This window comes from Coregonus lavaretus (assembly GCF_964263955.1).
Source record: "Coregonus lavaretus genome assembly, chromosome: 13".
NCBI lineage: Eukaryota > Metazoa > Chordata > Actinopteri > Salmoniformes > Salmonidae > Coregonus > Coregonus lavaretus.
This window is the reverse complement of record NC_140000.1, coordinates 24009640-24024052: the sequence shown is the minus strand read 5'-3', so window position 1 is coordinate 24024052 and position 14413 is coordinate 24009640. Positions and strand designations below refer to the sequence as shown.

General features: G+C 40.0%; 1 protein-coding gene across 1 annotated transcript in view; it reads left to right on the top strand.

Annotated features, from left to right (window-relative positions):
• Positions 1–874: 874 nt before the first annotated feature.
• The window catches only part of LOC311139439 (DNA-binding protein SATB1-like), a gene marked incomplete at its 3' end in the record, with an annotated part of 48740 nt that continues 35201 nt past the window's right edge, over positions 875–14413 (top strand). The window contains exons 1-2 of the mRNA XM_084174316.1: positions 875–955; positions 12950–13194. Of these exons, the coding sequence (XP_084030442.1) occupies positions 12975–13194 (220 nt within the window). The 5' untranslated portion in view covers positions 875–955; positions 12950–12974. The remainder of the gene's footprint in view (positions 956–12949; positions 13195–14413) is intronic.

The window sequence follows — 14413 nt, the reverse complement described above, 5'->3', positions numbered from 1 at the left end:
AATGTTATTTTTTACATTTCATTCATTGTAAATGTAATTCTTGTTATTTTTAAATATGTGTGTGTGTGTTATCTTTGCAATGCAAAAGCTTTTCAACAAGTTTGTCTCGTATAGCAGTTTTTATTATCTTTTCAACAGACATTGATGTAAATGAAACAAGTGAAGTGGTTATTTTATCGCTTGTTTGGCTAACCATGAGTGACATTTTAGGCTATAATAACCGGTGCAGTAGTTGATTTGATACTTGATGTTGTGCTCTGAGACCAGGTTGGATACCAACTTTATAAACCACTGCCTAGCCTCTATAGTTTTATATTATCCGGCAGGACCAATTTGAGAGTTTGGACAATATAATGATCTGTTTGCCATGCATCATTGTTAAAAAGAGGCTATGCGCACCCTCAAACAAATGTATCCTATGAACACGCAATGTTTTATATTATCAGTCGTTTTTCTTGACACCCAAACATGTGGCGTGTAAATATGAAAATGGATGAGTGTGAACGCTCTCCTGGCAGTCGGCTCCTATCTACTATCCGCGCGTAGAGCTCCCTGGAGACCCTGGAGAGCGCGCGGGAAGAAGAGCGTTGTAAAAACCAAAGTGGGGCACGAGACAAGCTGCGCCACAGCTGGCAAATCATCGATTTGAGCATCAGAAACGGGGAGGGGCGGTTCGTTTACCTGCCACCCTTTCAAAGAAACCCTCCTCTCATGCTGCTACTCAACTCTAGCACACTCCCGCAGCACACGTTGCTCGCATTTGCGCTCATTCCTGGCTCTCCGAAGTTCAGCTTTGCGCAGTCTGTGCGAGCGCAGTTTTGACAGCTCGTGTGTCCCTCTCAACCGTAGGACTTTTCCGAGCAGTTTTGGATCCGTCAAGGTGGAGCAGACTCTATTAGAATTCTGAACTTTTGATGGAAAACAAGAGGCTTCACGGTAACTGCTAACTTTGAAGGTATTGTTACATTTTCTCCTGAATTCATTGTTTCTCTTTCAATTCAACAGAACCTGCTTCTTTTTGCTATTTGCTATGTTGTAGGCTACGGACAGTCTGGAATGTCCACCTATTTAAAACATGTAGGTGTGTCCATGAATGAACGGAAGGAGACTGACAGTAAGCATTTAGGTCAGTTGACCAACAGTTTTCAGACCCTTCTCGATAACCTATTAAAGGCAATAATGCATCTAAATATAGGCACATTTATCTACGTTCTGAGTGCATGATTTATGATAGGCTATAGATGAAATACTACAATAGGCTATAGTATGTATATGTCTATACTTTTGTGTCGCGTTTAGTTCAGTTGTAAATAATTACTCGGCATATTCCAGACTTAATAGGCACCCACGAATGAGGTTAAACAGATTCATGTATATTGCGCATCTTGAGGGAACGCACCAACTCCGTGCTTCCTTATCTTTACAGTTCTGTGATGTAGCCTAGGCTACCTGCAAACTTGGCTAGAAAAATGCATTACATGATCAGTATTCGTTTTGAGTGATGTCTTGGAATAACCCCAATAGAAAAACATGTATTATCCACCTTTATTATTAAACAACTGTATATAGGCCTAGATAACAGTGTCTTTGACAAAGGTTATTTTTTTGTAGCGTCAATTGTTTAACACACTGATGAATTATATACTTTCAGAACATGACAGTTTGCATCACGTGTTAATAACAAGTAGGCTAAGTAGTCTATTAGCCTATACCAATAGGCCATGACCCCCCCCCCCCATGGGTGTTTTATGAAGTCAAGTGATAGTCGTTCAAACTTGAGTCTATGCTTATCTTAAGACAGAACTCACACATTCCAACTAATCCATATAGTTTAAGATAATTATCCAGATAACTTTACATTTTCCATGATTCAAACAATAGGTGATCTTTAATAGTCAGACAACATAGTTATTATACTGCACTACTTCTATATCTAACACTGCACTTCATTAAGAATTGATTTATAATTGCTTCATAATCAAATGCATTGTAGCCTAATGGAACTCAAAAAACAAATGAAGAAATAAAGTGGCTTTCAAACATACTGAATATCCCCTTTTGCAGTGGTTGAGTTGATAAAATGTCTTGAAACTGATAGGAAGCCTACTGGGTAAAAGTAGTAATGATGGCCTTGAGTTTTTTTCTCCTTGAGGTTTTTGTCATTGTGCTGATAAGGTGTTTTCAGTAAGATCCAGGTGAGTATGTGTGTAAGGGCAGTTATGGGAAGTTGTAGTGTGCCATTGTGAGATTGCGTGGGCATAGGTGTGTTGTGGTTTTGTTCAGGTTCACAACAAACTCTTTCATATATCTCAGTTCAGCTTGGATTCTTGACATGCCATAATCACTAGCATTGCTGCTGACTTAGATTAAACTGATCTGATTCACTGATCACCGATAGGTAAACAAGCTGTCTATTGTCTCAGCCCTGAAACATATTATGGTATCTTTATATCAGCTAATATTAGTAAAATAATGCAATCTGGAATATATTAATTTATTCATAATTTATTAAAACAATTATTCCACAGGGACAAAAGGTAACATGCAAATAAAATCAGCATAAAGTAAAATCAGCTTGTATGGAGAATTGCAGTTACCCTAGTTACGTTTTAAGTAATCTTATAGTAAAGTTTTAAGTATTTTTTTACAGGAGCAAAAGTTTTCATGTCTAATATTTCTAACTAGCCTAATAAGCCTATGCAATATGTTATAGAAGAAGTTGATTAGACAAATCTAGAGCGTAAACATTTTTCTTTCCACTGCTGACTGTATGCTTAGAGTATGATAGTCCTGCCATTAGTAGTGCTCATGCATTTTTTAAGAGGTTAAAGTGGCACAAGTTTTAATAGAGGTGATTGCATCTTGTCAAATCTCTCACGGTTTGTGGAGCTGTTGTGGTTAATCTGGTCACTATTTCACAGAACAATGTCACATCCTTTTTCCTGTTTGAGCGACCGTGTCACTTCTTGTAAGTCCTGCTTAAGATGAAAGACTGAACATTAAACGTTGAGCGCAGCTGTGAGCCCTCTCAGTCTCACTGTCTGCTTACTAAAACCAGTCTTAACACTTAGCTAGCCGTTGTGAAAGTGACACACACACACTCCTTGATCTTTTACCCAAATCTGTTACTTAACCTTATTTGACAGGAACGACACAAGTCAGATGGTGAGGACAGTGCTAACGGTCCAGATACCTAACAGGAGACAGATTCAATAGTGACGCTCAGAAGAAGTCTATCATTGTGCCATAATTGTTTCATGTTCACATACCCTTTTGCAAATTCCTTCGACATGTAATAATGACCATAAGGCGATCAATTATCAAGAAAAAAAGCAGAAGAAATACCAAGACATTTAACTGCCTGTCTTTGCTTATAGATGTTTTAGAGGTTATCAAAAGTCAGGTTATATTTCTCAGGGCACCAAAGTGAAAGTAGTGCGTGTCTTTGTTATTGACTGCTCTGTAATAGCAGGAAATCAACCTACTGTTTGAGCGCTATTAGAAAGACACCTAGGTGATCTCTCCCTCTCCTCTCCACCCTAGTTATCCTGGTGGCACTTTTGCCGCACATCTCCCATAATTGCCACTTAATTTGTCAGGTCGCTCTAGCATACGGGAGAAGATTCTGAGGGACCGGAGACATTGCAGGCTCAGCTGAACGTTGGCTGCTGCTCTTAACATACAGTACAGAAGACAGGAGTATTGTGGGTGTGCAACTCATAGTGCTCTTTCAGTTGAGGTCCCCACAGCAGTTCAACAGCAGTTGCGGTAAAGGATGTAGGGTTGGAAGTACATAGTAATAGATACTAACATACATAATAGGTGGGCGAGAGAGAACAACATCTTCAGTTCTGACCCTAAGAGACCAATTAGGCAGTACAGTACATCATAGAGGTTTTCTCTTTGCTACTGATGTGGAACTTCTCCTCCAAAACACATGATGGCTCAATGACACTCAACAACGCTGATGTTTGAAACTGAATAATTCAGTCAAGCTCCTTGCAGTGGTAGCTTGTTTTTGAAGAAAAAAAAAGATGTTGATGCTAAATGGTAAAACCTCCAGACTTTTGCGGCTAGATGATGGCTTCAGGTTAGGGTGTAGCTAACAGAGTTTGGGGCTTCTTCAAAATACCTCCTACGAAGATCTCTATGTTATTAAAATTCATACAGCCAAGTACTTGGAGAGTCTAGAGTTGGGTTGTGTCTCGCTGTGCTGAGACTGATATCTAGGGTAAAACTATTAATCGTCTTTACCACCCTCGATAATTAGCACTGTAGAAATAACAGCTCAGCAAACAGTGAAATTATACCTGTGGTAGGGAGCAGAGTAAATACCTGTTTAGCTGCCAGCAAATGCATTTATTAGACTGTCTCCAGCAAATAAGAGGCCTGTCTCGTTTTTTAATGTGTGGCTCTTTGGGGATTCCAGCTCCTCTGAAATAGGTCTGTTATGATTGCTAATAGAGAAGAAAGGGAACAATGAATCTGAGACTTTTTGATGACATGCTGCAACCAGTTGGGGAAAAAGATCTGTGTCTTAATAGGGATTGTTTGCACATTCCAGGGCTCAGTGTCAAAAATGTAAAAAGGCCTGACAATTACAGACATACCACCCTGGATGCGTGCTTGTATGCAACTGCAGAGTTATAGCACATTTTGCCATGATCTGAGACTCATTTAAAAGGGGGATATGTTGCCCCAGCATGTTGAAAACAATTTATTTTGGCATATGCTTTGCATACTGTTGATCCAGATTCCTTGGCTTAACGATAAAAGCTTGCATTGTTTCTGGTCCTCACAATCAGCACTGTTCGGTTGAATGGGGAGTCTGTCTTTCCACAGAGATAAATAACCAAAGTCCGTCATGTCGATTCTGTCACGGTTTGGCAAAATGACATTTCTGTAAAAATGTGAATAGCAATTGTTTACATGCTTCACGGCACCATAACAAACACAATTTGAAATACATGTTGACTGATACCTTGAACTTTTTATAATTCACCTTATTTCAGGCCCAACATGTGTTTTGATTTCTTAAAAATGTTTGATTGTGTTTTATTTTTATGCTTGTCATTATCCGATCAGTGTAGGTTTTCCTGAATCCTTTGTTCAGATAATGCAACAAAAAAGCAACCGAGTGCTTTGGTGGAATTCGCATCCTCCTAAGATCAAGTTGTTAATACCCACCCACATACTCCGATTAAACAATTTCAACCGATACTGTATTCTCTTGTACAGACAAACACACACTCAACCATTCCCTTGTCAAATGTTTTGTACAGTGGTGGATGATGCATCCTTTGACTGCAGATTAAATGTGCTGAGGAAAATATGTAGATAAAACTGCATTGACAAGTCTGCACTCCTTATTCAGTGCTCCCACCCAGGCCTATGGAGTGGTTGGCTCAGTAGCCTTTCTGTGTACTGGGCATAGTAAAACCATTTATATCACCTGCCCACATTCACTTAACCCTTTTAAGTTCTCCTGCACCAACCATAGTTTTGTCCTTTCAAGTATCCTCCACAAAAGGGTATATGGCAACCTTTGCACCATCTTTAGCCTCCCCTCACTGTGTAGCCTAACAACAAAGTGTGGACAAAGCCATCTTCAGTGTCGCTCTCTGAAAAACACAACCCTGGCTCTCTAGCTATTAATTGTTGATATGTTGCAATCCACGAGGCAGAAATTAGAGTTCTAATTATTCAGTCATATGATGAGCACTGGCCCTGCAACCAGTGACAGAAAAGTCATTTCAAAGGCCCTGAAACTGATGCTAGTTGATTGTTCTATGACTAATTTGTTTTATAATTTGATAAATGCGAAGGGGGATAAACAAGCCGATAAAGGATCCTCTCACCAGCCTCCGGGACACAATAATTTGTTTTGAATCATTAATACAGATTCCTGTGGGCAGACTAAACGAGCCCAGCTCTGGCCCTGTGTTAATCATGGCCCGGTCGTCGTCGTGGCACCACTGTCGCTACGGCTGCTGTGGCTCGGGACAGCAGTCTTGACCTTATGATGCATATAGGCCTATACAGACACAGAGCCGAGATCTGCTCACTCTCGGATACCGAGAAACCTGTGTTTACGTGTGTGGGGGGAGTTGTACAGTGCACACCACACATCGTACTAGTGGTGGGCGTCAGAGTTCCGTTCTGTGAGGCAAAATAGTATATTTTGTAAGAGCGTGCGGCTTCTCAAAATCGTCTTCGTCTCATTTCTGTTACTCTTTGATGCCAGCGTCGACGACTTGACGCAGACTGAGAGGCCTGTTCAGAGAAAAGCGAAAAGGTCTTCCAGTAAGTAGGCGGGGACGTTGTCCGGTTCTACTTTGGACATTCGTGTGATTATACAATAATGAAGCACTTAGGATGCTTTAAGATGTTCATTTGAATCTCTTTCTCCTCCGACGACACAACACTGCCATATAATTTTTAAAACATTACTTTCACTTTTAATTAAAAACCATACTGACTATGAGGGACTAATAGAGAGCATACAACTCATTCAATTTAAAGAACACCATCCATTGCTGATGTGGAATATCTTGCATATTCAGGTTTACTGCTTAGCGACTGAATACTCAAAGGATCTCTCAGTTTCTCAATAATGTATTTTTAGTAATAGTTCATTTTTATTTGTGGCACACCATGCAATACTGCTGGAAATGTCCCTTCAACTAAAACAATTTGAACTTGTAGCACTGCACACTATCCTCTTCAGGTTTTCATGTGACTTTGGTAATTGGTTTGCTGTCTACACACTCTTAATGCAAACCTTTGAACACACACTTGCCCATACCTACTACTGTATAAACAATATCTCATTTGTGGAGAGGGAATTTGTGCATGTACTATAATAATGTTTTGACACATTCACACCAATATTAATAATACACAGATGATTGAATTCCTCATTGGCTTATTAGTGCCTTATTTGTTTGTGTGCTTTCATATATCCCAGATCCTACACAGCAAGCTGAGGTCTGCACCGACAGCATTACCCCATGCTGTTAATATTCACACAGCTAAGATGCAGACAGACTCATTTGTATGAGATAATCCAAATAATCATATTAATGCCCATTAAAGTGGTGAGCATGAAGACATCACAACATCTACATACTGTATGTGATGGCGTTTGGCGTCTGGAACAACAAATAAGCCACGTCGTCCGAGGTGCTAAGCCAACATTGCTGCGTTCGCTCATGTCTCTTTCTTTTGCAGGATCTTGACATGTTAAAGATTAGATTGTAAACTGGTTGTTAAAACTGACCTCAATACTTATTTTCTCTCCATTATTGATCATTTTATGTGATGGTATAGTGAGGGTCAAAGAAGGGGCTACAATATGTCAAGAATAATTGTAAAGTTATAGAATATGGCGGTGCAAAATATGGTGAAGGAGATAGCGCTATGGAAAGGATGATGAGTCGGTGTTGTAAAAGGATTGTGAAATAAATGTATGATTGCCATTTCCGACTTCTTAGCTTACTTATAAAGGCCACTTGCATGTGATTTGCCTGCTGTTTATGGCCATGAATCTTGATACTAGCTTTGTATTGTAACTAAATCATATGGCTCAAGTATTACACTATTTAACAGAGATACATCTTTAAAGACATTCATTATGTTTACATCGTTTATTTTATTGAAGATGTGCATGTCAAACCACTGCTTCATAATAAGGAGGTCAGCTATAACATCACCCATCTCTAACAAACATGTAATAACACATATGCCTTGGCCCTGGTAAATATATCACAGTAGTGTGTTTGTAATCAGCTGGTATTGATAGAGGCCTTTCAGTGTGAAAAATATTTTATTCTGTTTCATACAAAAACCTATATGTTAATTGATAATCAGTACTGTTGATTCAGTGGTGCAGTCAGTGCAAATCTGTGCCCTTCTGGATGTCAGAGGGTTTTCACAGCCATGTTTGTGCCAACGTTGCTGGCAGTGGCAGCACTTGTTGGCAGTGCCAGAACCTGGCTGGCAGGGTTATCAATGCTCTCTGATGGTCTCCCACAATCACAGTGGAAATGACAGTGGCTGCTTGCGTCATGGCAGATAAAAATTTGCCCGACTATAGCTCGCATTCACTGTTATTTCTATTTCCATGCTCACTCTGACAGATATGAAAACGTATACCCAACCAAATCTACAGCAAGCGTCATGTGTTGTCTCTCAAAACTATTTTGATAATAAAAATGTTATGTATTTAGCTCTGAATTTTCCCAATGTGTTAAAAAAAACATGACTTTGTAGATTTTGGTGACCCTGCTACTACAGGTGACATCATGTGAAATGAGCAACGGATTTAACCAAAAAGATTGATACTTGTTTTTGTACATTTTACTACATCACAAGTAGTAACACTGTAATAAAATAGTAATGGCCCAGGAATATTGTGTTGTTCTATTCATCTTTATTGTCATGCACCTTACTTGATTAACATAAAGTAATACTGCAGTACCCTGTTGATGAATGCAGTATGAATTTGGCAGTTGGAACATTTTTGACATCTCTGTACAACCCAACCTACGTTTATTGAATTGTGATATACACCTGGCTCTGGTTTGAACCTTCGACAGTAATGTTTTAACATTGGAGTATACAGTATGAGTTTCCTATGACAGGCCACAGACATGGGACAGCATCACTTACCGGCAGCACAGACTCACTGTTTTGAAAGTGACTGACATTGAGCTAGGTGTTGTTGTTTATTCAAGACAGTGTTCCACCTCAACTTGATACCGCTAACTCTTACCTTGCTCTGTTTACTTCCTGCTCAAACGTTTTTCAGCAATACATTAATTGGGAATCCAGTAACTCAGGTGCTCTTTCTATCAAAAAACATCAAACACTCACATTGTTATATGATAAAGAGGTCATCTGCTGGGTCAATCCTTATAAAGCTTGAACACCATAAAGCATGACCTTCTTGGCGTAAAACTCCTTAAACAGGTCTGAACTAAGAGTTTCCCTGAGCTCAATGTATCTCATCTCTAGGAATCATCTCTCAGGAATTTAAGAGAAACCCCCTTTTAAAGAGTTGACCTTTTTATCATGAATCTTTTCCCCTCACACATTTCCTTCTGCTCACCTCTATGTGTGTTATTGACAAAACAACCGTTATTTTATGTGTGGGAGGAGATTTATGATTTGGCTTAACTAGGAACTAGGCCTTACCATGATTTATGATTAAATACTACAATATATGCAACATTTTGTTTCTATATGCAGCATTTCCTCTGTGTTTGACCACAGAGGTAGGCAATCACTGCATATATAGAGTTTGTTTTTATGGTTTGCAAGGTATTCATGCTTCTTATTTTGGTTGGTTTCCTGTTGAGCTTTTTTTCTGAATCTGGACTGCCTTGATTTCATGTTGTGTTGACAACATGCCTGATATACTGTACCTAATATCTTGGTCTGTCTCTGTACCTAGTTACACCACATTTGTTTTTGTTTATTGTCCCCTGCTGACAATCTTTTCATGTAGAATAGTGTTTTATCTCAGGGTATGCAGGATAACTGTAATGATTTACACTCTTTGATTCTGTGTGACAATTGATGTAATCTCTATGTTGTTTGTGCAAACATATGTTTTATAGCAGTGCTGTGCTATGCACACTCCCGTTTGAGCGAGAATAATTGTATTGTGTTGTATATAGTAATAGACAGCAACATTGCTTTCCGTTATAGACAATACTTTGATCAACAGAAGTTGTAAGGCACCTGCCTTGACAGTGATGTCCTTGAGGTGCGCCTCTAGGGTCTTGGGAAGGTCGCACTCACTCTCTCCTAGTCCCCACTCTCTCCTAGTCCCCCCCTCTCTCCTGTACGAGGTTAGGACAGTGTCATATTTGTGGTCAGGCGCTGTCAGTACCGTAATCCGATATTTTTAGTAGTAGCGGATTGGCTATGCTCTCCATTGCGTTGTCACCTGTGTGTAGGGCTGCTCGTAGCATGTGTGCAATGAATGCACCGTGTACATAAGCTATTTAGAAAGGCACCAACATAGCTTTTGCTCACCATCCTCTACTTCTATGATGCGTGCTGTAGCAATAAGACATATTCAGCCAGTGAGGCACCTCTAAGTGATTTGAAAACACAGTTTAACAGGCTTGTGTTGACACCTAACAGATATGATCTCTTTTCAATAATCATAATATCGGATTCTGGCATTATTATGGTAGGCTATTATTCATCTTATTATGGGAAAAGTTCAGGAAAATAATAGTAACCATGTCATAAACAAACAGCCAATTATAATTCGGGATACCAATTTTGTTTGTTTGTTTGTTTATTTATTTGTTTGTACAATAATAATAGCTTACGGGTCGAGTAGCCTATTCAGGACTGACGTAGATCAATAGCCAAAATGGCATGGGAGTTATTCTATTGTGTTCTCTCAGATAGCATATCATTGATGCGCGGTTTATATCGGCCTATTTTAACAATTTCCACATGTAGCCTATATAAAGACCATTTGCATAGCATCCTGAAAATGTATAGCCGATGCGCGCCTCTGTGTATGTGCATGTCTGTGTGCTATTCAGTAATACATGCAGAACCGCCTCACTCTAATCAAGCTGATTAAAAATTCCTGCGCGCACAGCCGGAAATCGCACCATCCTCTGTTTTCTTTTCACTTTTTACTTTATTTTCGGTTCTCAACTCTGCCAGGACATCGGCTGTCGCGGGTGGCTGCCTTCAAGACTCGACATGCGGGTTAAATCGTCTTGTTTTGGGGGTATTTTCTTTTGAAATGAGGAGGAGAAAGGGAAAGCACAGGCAGCACCAGCAAGGGGAGTGATGAGTCAATACAACTCATAATTTAATGGGGACACAGAGGGGGAAATAGAAAGAAAGAAGAGCTCCGTCCGGACGCAAATCAAACCAACAGAAAGAACACATATCGCAAGCAGCTGTTATGCATCCATAGCAAGCCTTAACTCGACATTGGAAAGTAAATCGCACTTTTTAACATGGGTCTGCATATCGTTGCGCCATCGTCTCTACATGAGATAGCAGATCATTGTCGATCATTTTTTTCTATCGGACAGTAGAGAAGCCGAATTTATTGAATACACGTAATTTTTGTATGCGTTTATACATCAGGATTGTTCGCGACTGGTAGAAATAACAGATTTCATCACGGCTTACCACTATCCGATGTTCTATTCACGAGCGACTGACTGATAATCGTGGTGGATGCGTTGTGTTAACTCGTTGCACTTGTAACCGATGGACTATGCTCGAGGCAGTTATCTAGTTTATTGTATCAGGTGTTATTTTTCTTCGCTACTTCTAATAATACGTAAGAATGACTATTTTTCCAGTGAGCAAATAATTAGATGCATTTAGGCTATACTGTACATACTTAATTGCTTACCAATGTTATCGCATCCCAGTCTGTCTCGACGTCTTCTCTTATATAGATTTGGGTTGTTCTTTTGTATATCAACCTTTCATCTCTCAATAGAAGAACACATTTCTGTAGAGGACCTATCATTTAAACCTAGAAAGCATCAGACATTGAAGTTTTCTTTCCCCTGACAAAAGTTGAAGAAGGCAACGTTCTCCAAGACTGCATTATATGCTTTCGAGTTTTGAAGTGCTGAGTTTCAGGTTGGTTTGCCCTAAATGTAACTTAACTTGTGTTTTGCACTCTTGCTTGTCTTTTTTAAAGGTCATTCAGAAATCCTGCCCAGGATCGCCACCATATCCGGGTCTGGATTCTGTTGCCCCCCTATTTAAACAATTAGTTGCTTCATTGCATATCGTGAATGAGATAGTTCATGATCATTGTGTGCTGGTTGGAAGGTGGGGGTACATTATTTTGACCTGTTCAGTTTTTGTTTAAATATTAAAAAGCCCTTTCTATTGCACAATGTATACACTGTATAATAACCCATCTGAATGTAGCCTTATTTTTTACCAAAAAGAATGAAACACCATAACAGATAATTATTCAAAGGTTGCTAAAGCAAATGGTGTGTATTAGGTGTCCTGGAGAGTCTGTCAAGGTGTTGATTGTGTGCTTCCTGCAGTCAGTGCCTGTGGCTGTGTATGTGTTTGCAATAATCAGGTGTAACCGGCATGTCAGACTTCACTTCACCTTGCTTTGCTCTGTCCACATTCTTTTTTCTGATTACACTTTTACTTTCTGATAGGCTCAAAGGTATAAAAAGTCAGCATCTTTCCAATGGTACTGCTTTCATTCAGTTTTACCTCACATTTTGTATTGTCTTCTCTTAAATTTAGAGATCAATGTAAAGAGACCTCCTACATCATTTTTCTTCCTTATATCATGTCCTGTTTAGGCACGTGATACCACTCTGTCATAACAATGTTATTTAGGTCCTTTGCCTTTTTATGCATTTTCCCCACAAAGCCTGTCTGGTAATTTTTTTATTTGAGTGCTGAAAGTGACTCAGGCTGAATATGTTAGCTCTACTCTCTCAGCCTTCACTTCACTGTTGCAGGGATTGTGGGCTTGTGCTGTGAACTGCAGTAATCATCGGAGTGGAATCTCTCTGCAAATTAACGTGTTTGCACAAAAATGGGCTTGTTTGCCCACCACATGGGAATCCGTAGTGGGACAGACATACATAATAAATGCTCTGAAAAATGGGAACATTACGATGGCACGAAACATTGTGAGTGCCAGGTAATGAAATAACAAAATTGGCAGTTATTGTTGTAACTGTTATGTATTTGTTATGTACTTTTTCCTGTAGATAGATGTTCATGTTGACAAGTTATCACCATCTTTTTTTGTCAGCTTTTTAATGTCAAAACAATCAACCCTAAAAATATTATTTGGCATACTTCATATCATGCATTTGAATATGATGTGCTTACTGTATGTCCATGAAACCCCCTTATGTCCTGCTAGTTAACACCCAGACTGTGTCCCTGTCTTGTCTCCTCCCAGGTGATAGTGAGCAGAGGTGCTGACAATGATGGACCATCTCAGCGAGGCGTGCTTGGGGAAGGAGAACTGTGACCTGGTCAACAGCATGGGCGACCGCGACTCCAAGGCCCCCCCAGCCAAGCTGGCCCGGCTGGAACAGAACGGTAGCCCCCTGGGCAGGGCCCGTCTGGGCAGCACGGGGGCCAAGCTGGCCGGGGTACCCTACAAACCCTCGGGACACCTCCTCAAGACCTGCCACAAGAGGGGTGAGTGACACTGGTCAGGGTGGTGTGTGTTTATGTGTGTACGTGGGTGAGAGAGCACAATATAAACCCTCAGACACTTCAAAAGGACCCTCAATACAAGTAGGCCCAAATTATGGCCTGTGTGTGTTTTGCAAAATGGGAGAGAGGTGGAATGTTGTAAGTGTGGTGTGTGTGCTGTCTGTGTTTAGAATTGTCATGTCTTCATGGTTCACAAGTGTCATGTTGTCATGGTTTTGTTTCCATCTTCCTGCACAAACCGATTTAAATGTCCCTTAGTCATCTTGGTGCATACACCCACACTTAGGCCTATCTACGAAGACCCATTGTTTATACCGAGGCCTTTTGAGAATTATTATGGTGTTATTCTGCATAGCGCTGCATCACTGTTTCTCTCCTGTTGTTGTTTATTGAAGAGAATGTGGGTCCTTTAAGAGCCATTGCCGCTTAAGGGGGCTTTATTTTGTGATGATGACATAGCTTTTTTATGTAACTACTGGCCTGGTCATTACATGAATAATATTAATATTTTATGACTTTCTAGGGCTAGATACGAGCATTCAGACCTGCAGATTTTCATGAGGATTTTATTAGCGGTTGGCTGTTAAGTCTCATCTGTTTGTTTGATGGTGTTTGGTGGGGACTTTTAAACCATAGAATGTCGCGTTGAGTGCCATGATGGGCCGTTGCTCTTAGTTGGTTCCTCTCTCATTTGTCGCAAAACACCAGCTGAGAAAGTTTAATTTTCCTCCTCAATAATCATCCTCAGGCCCCGCATCACTCTGTCCTCCCATTTTTCAGAACGTTCCAGCATATTTTTAGCCTTTTTCGAGAGGAAATTGTGAAATGTATAGAAGTGTCTGTTGCTGAAGTTTCGCATGGCCACAGTGGGCATTGTTTGAGCTGAATAATATTTACCATGGGCTTTTCTCCTCACCATGAAAACAAAGGCTGTATTGATCCCCAAATGAACCTACACAGCAGTCTTTATTGTTAGATCTCTATCTATTAAAATCAGGGAGAGAAGCAGCGTTTCAGCACATTCCCTGGCATCTGCTGGTGATTACCCCGTTTATTGATTGTTTGTCAGAGATGTTTGCATCTTCAGGATGCCGGCCATTAAAAATATGGTTCTTTGCAACTGCTCAAACTGAGTTGATGAATAATGTGCTGCATATCATCACCACTGAAGGCTATAGAGGAACATTTTAACCAAAAAAGT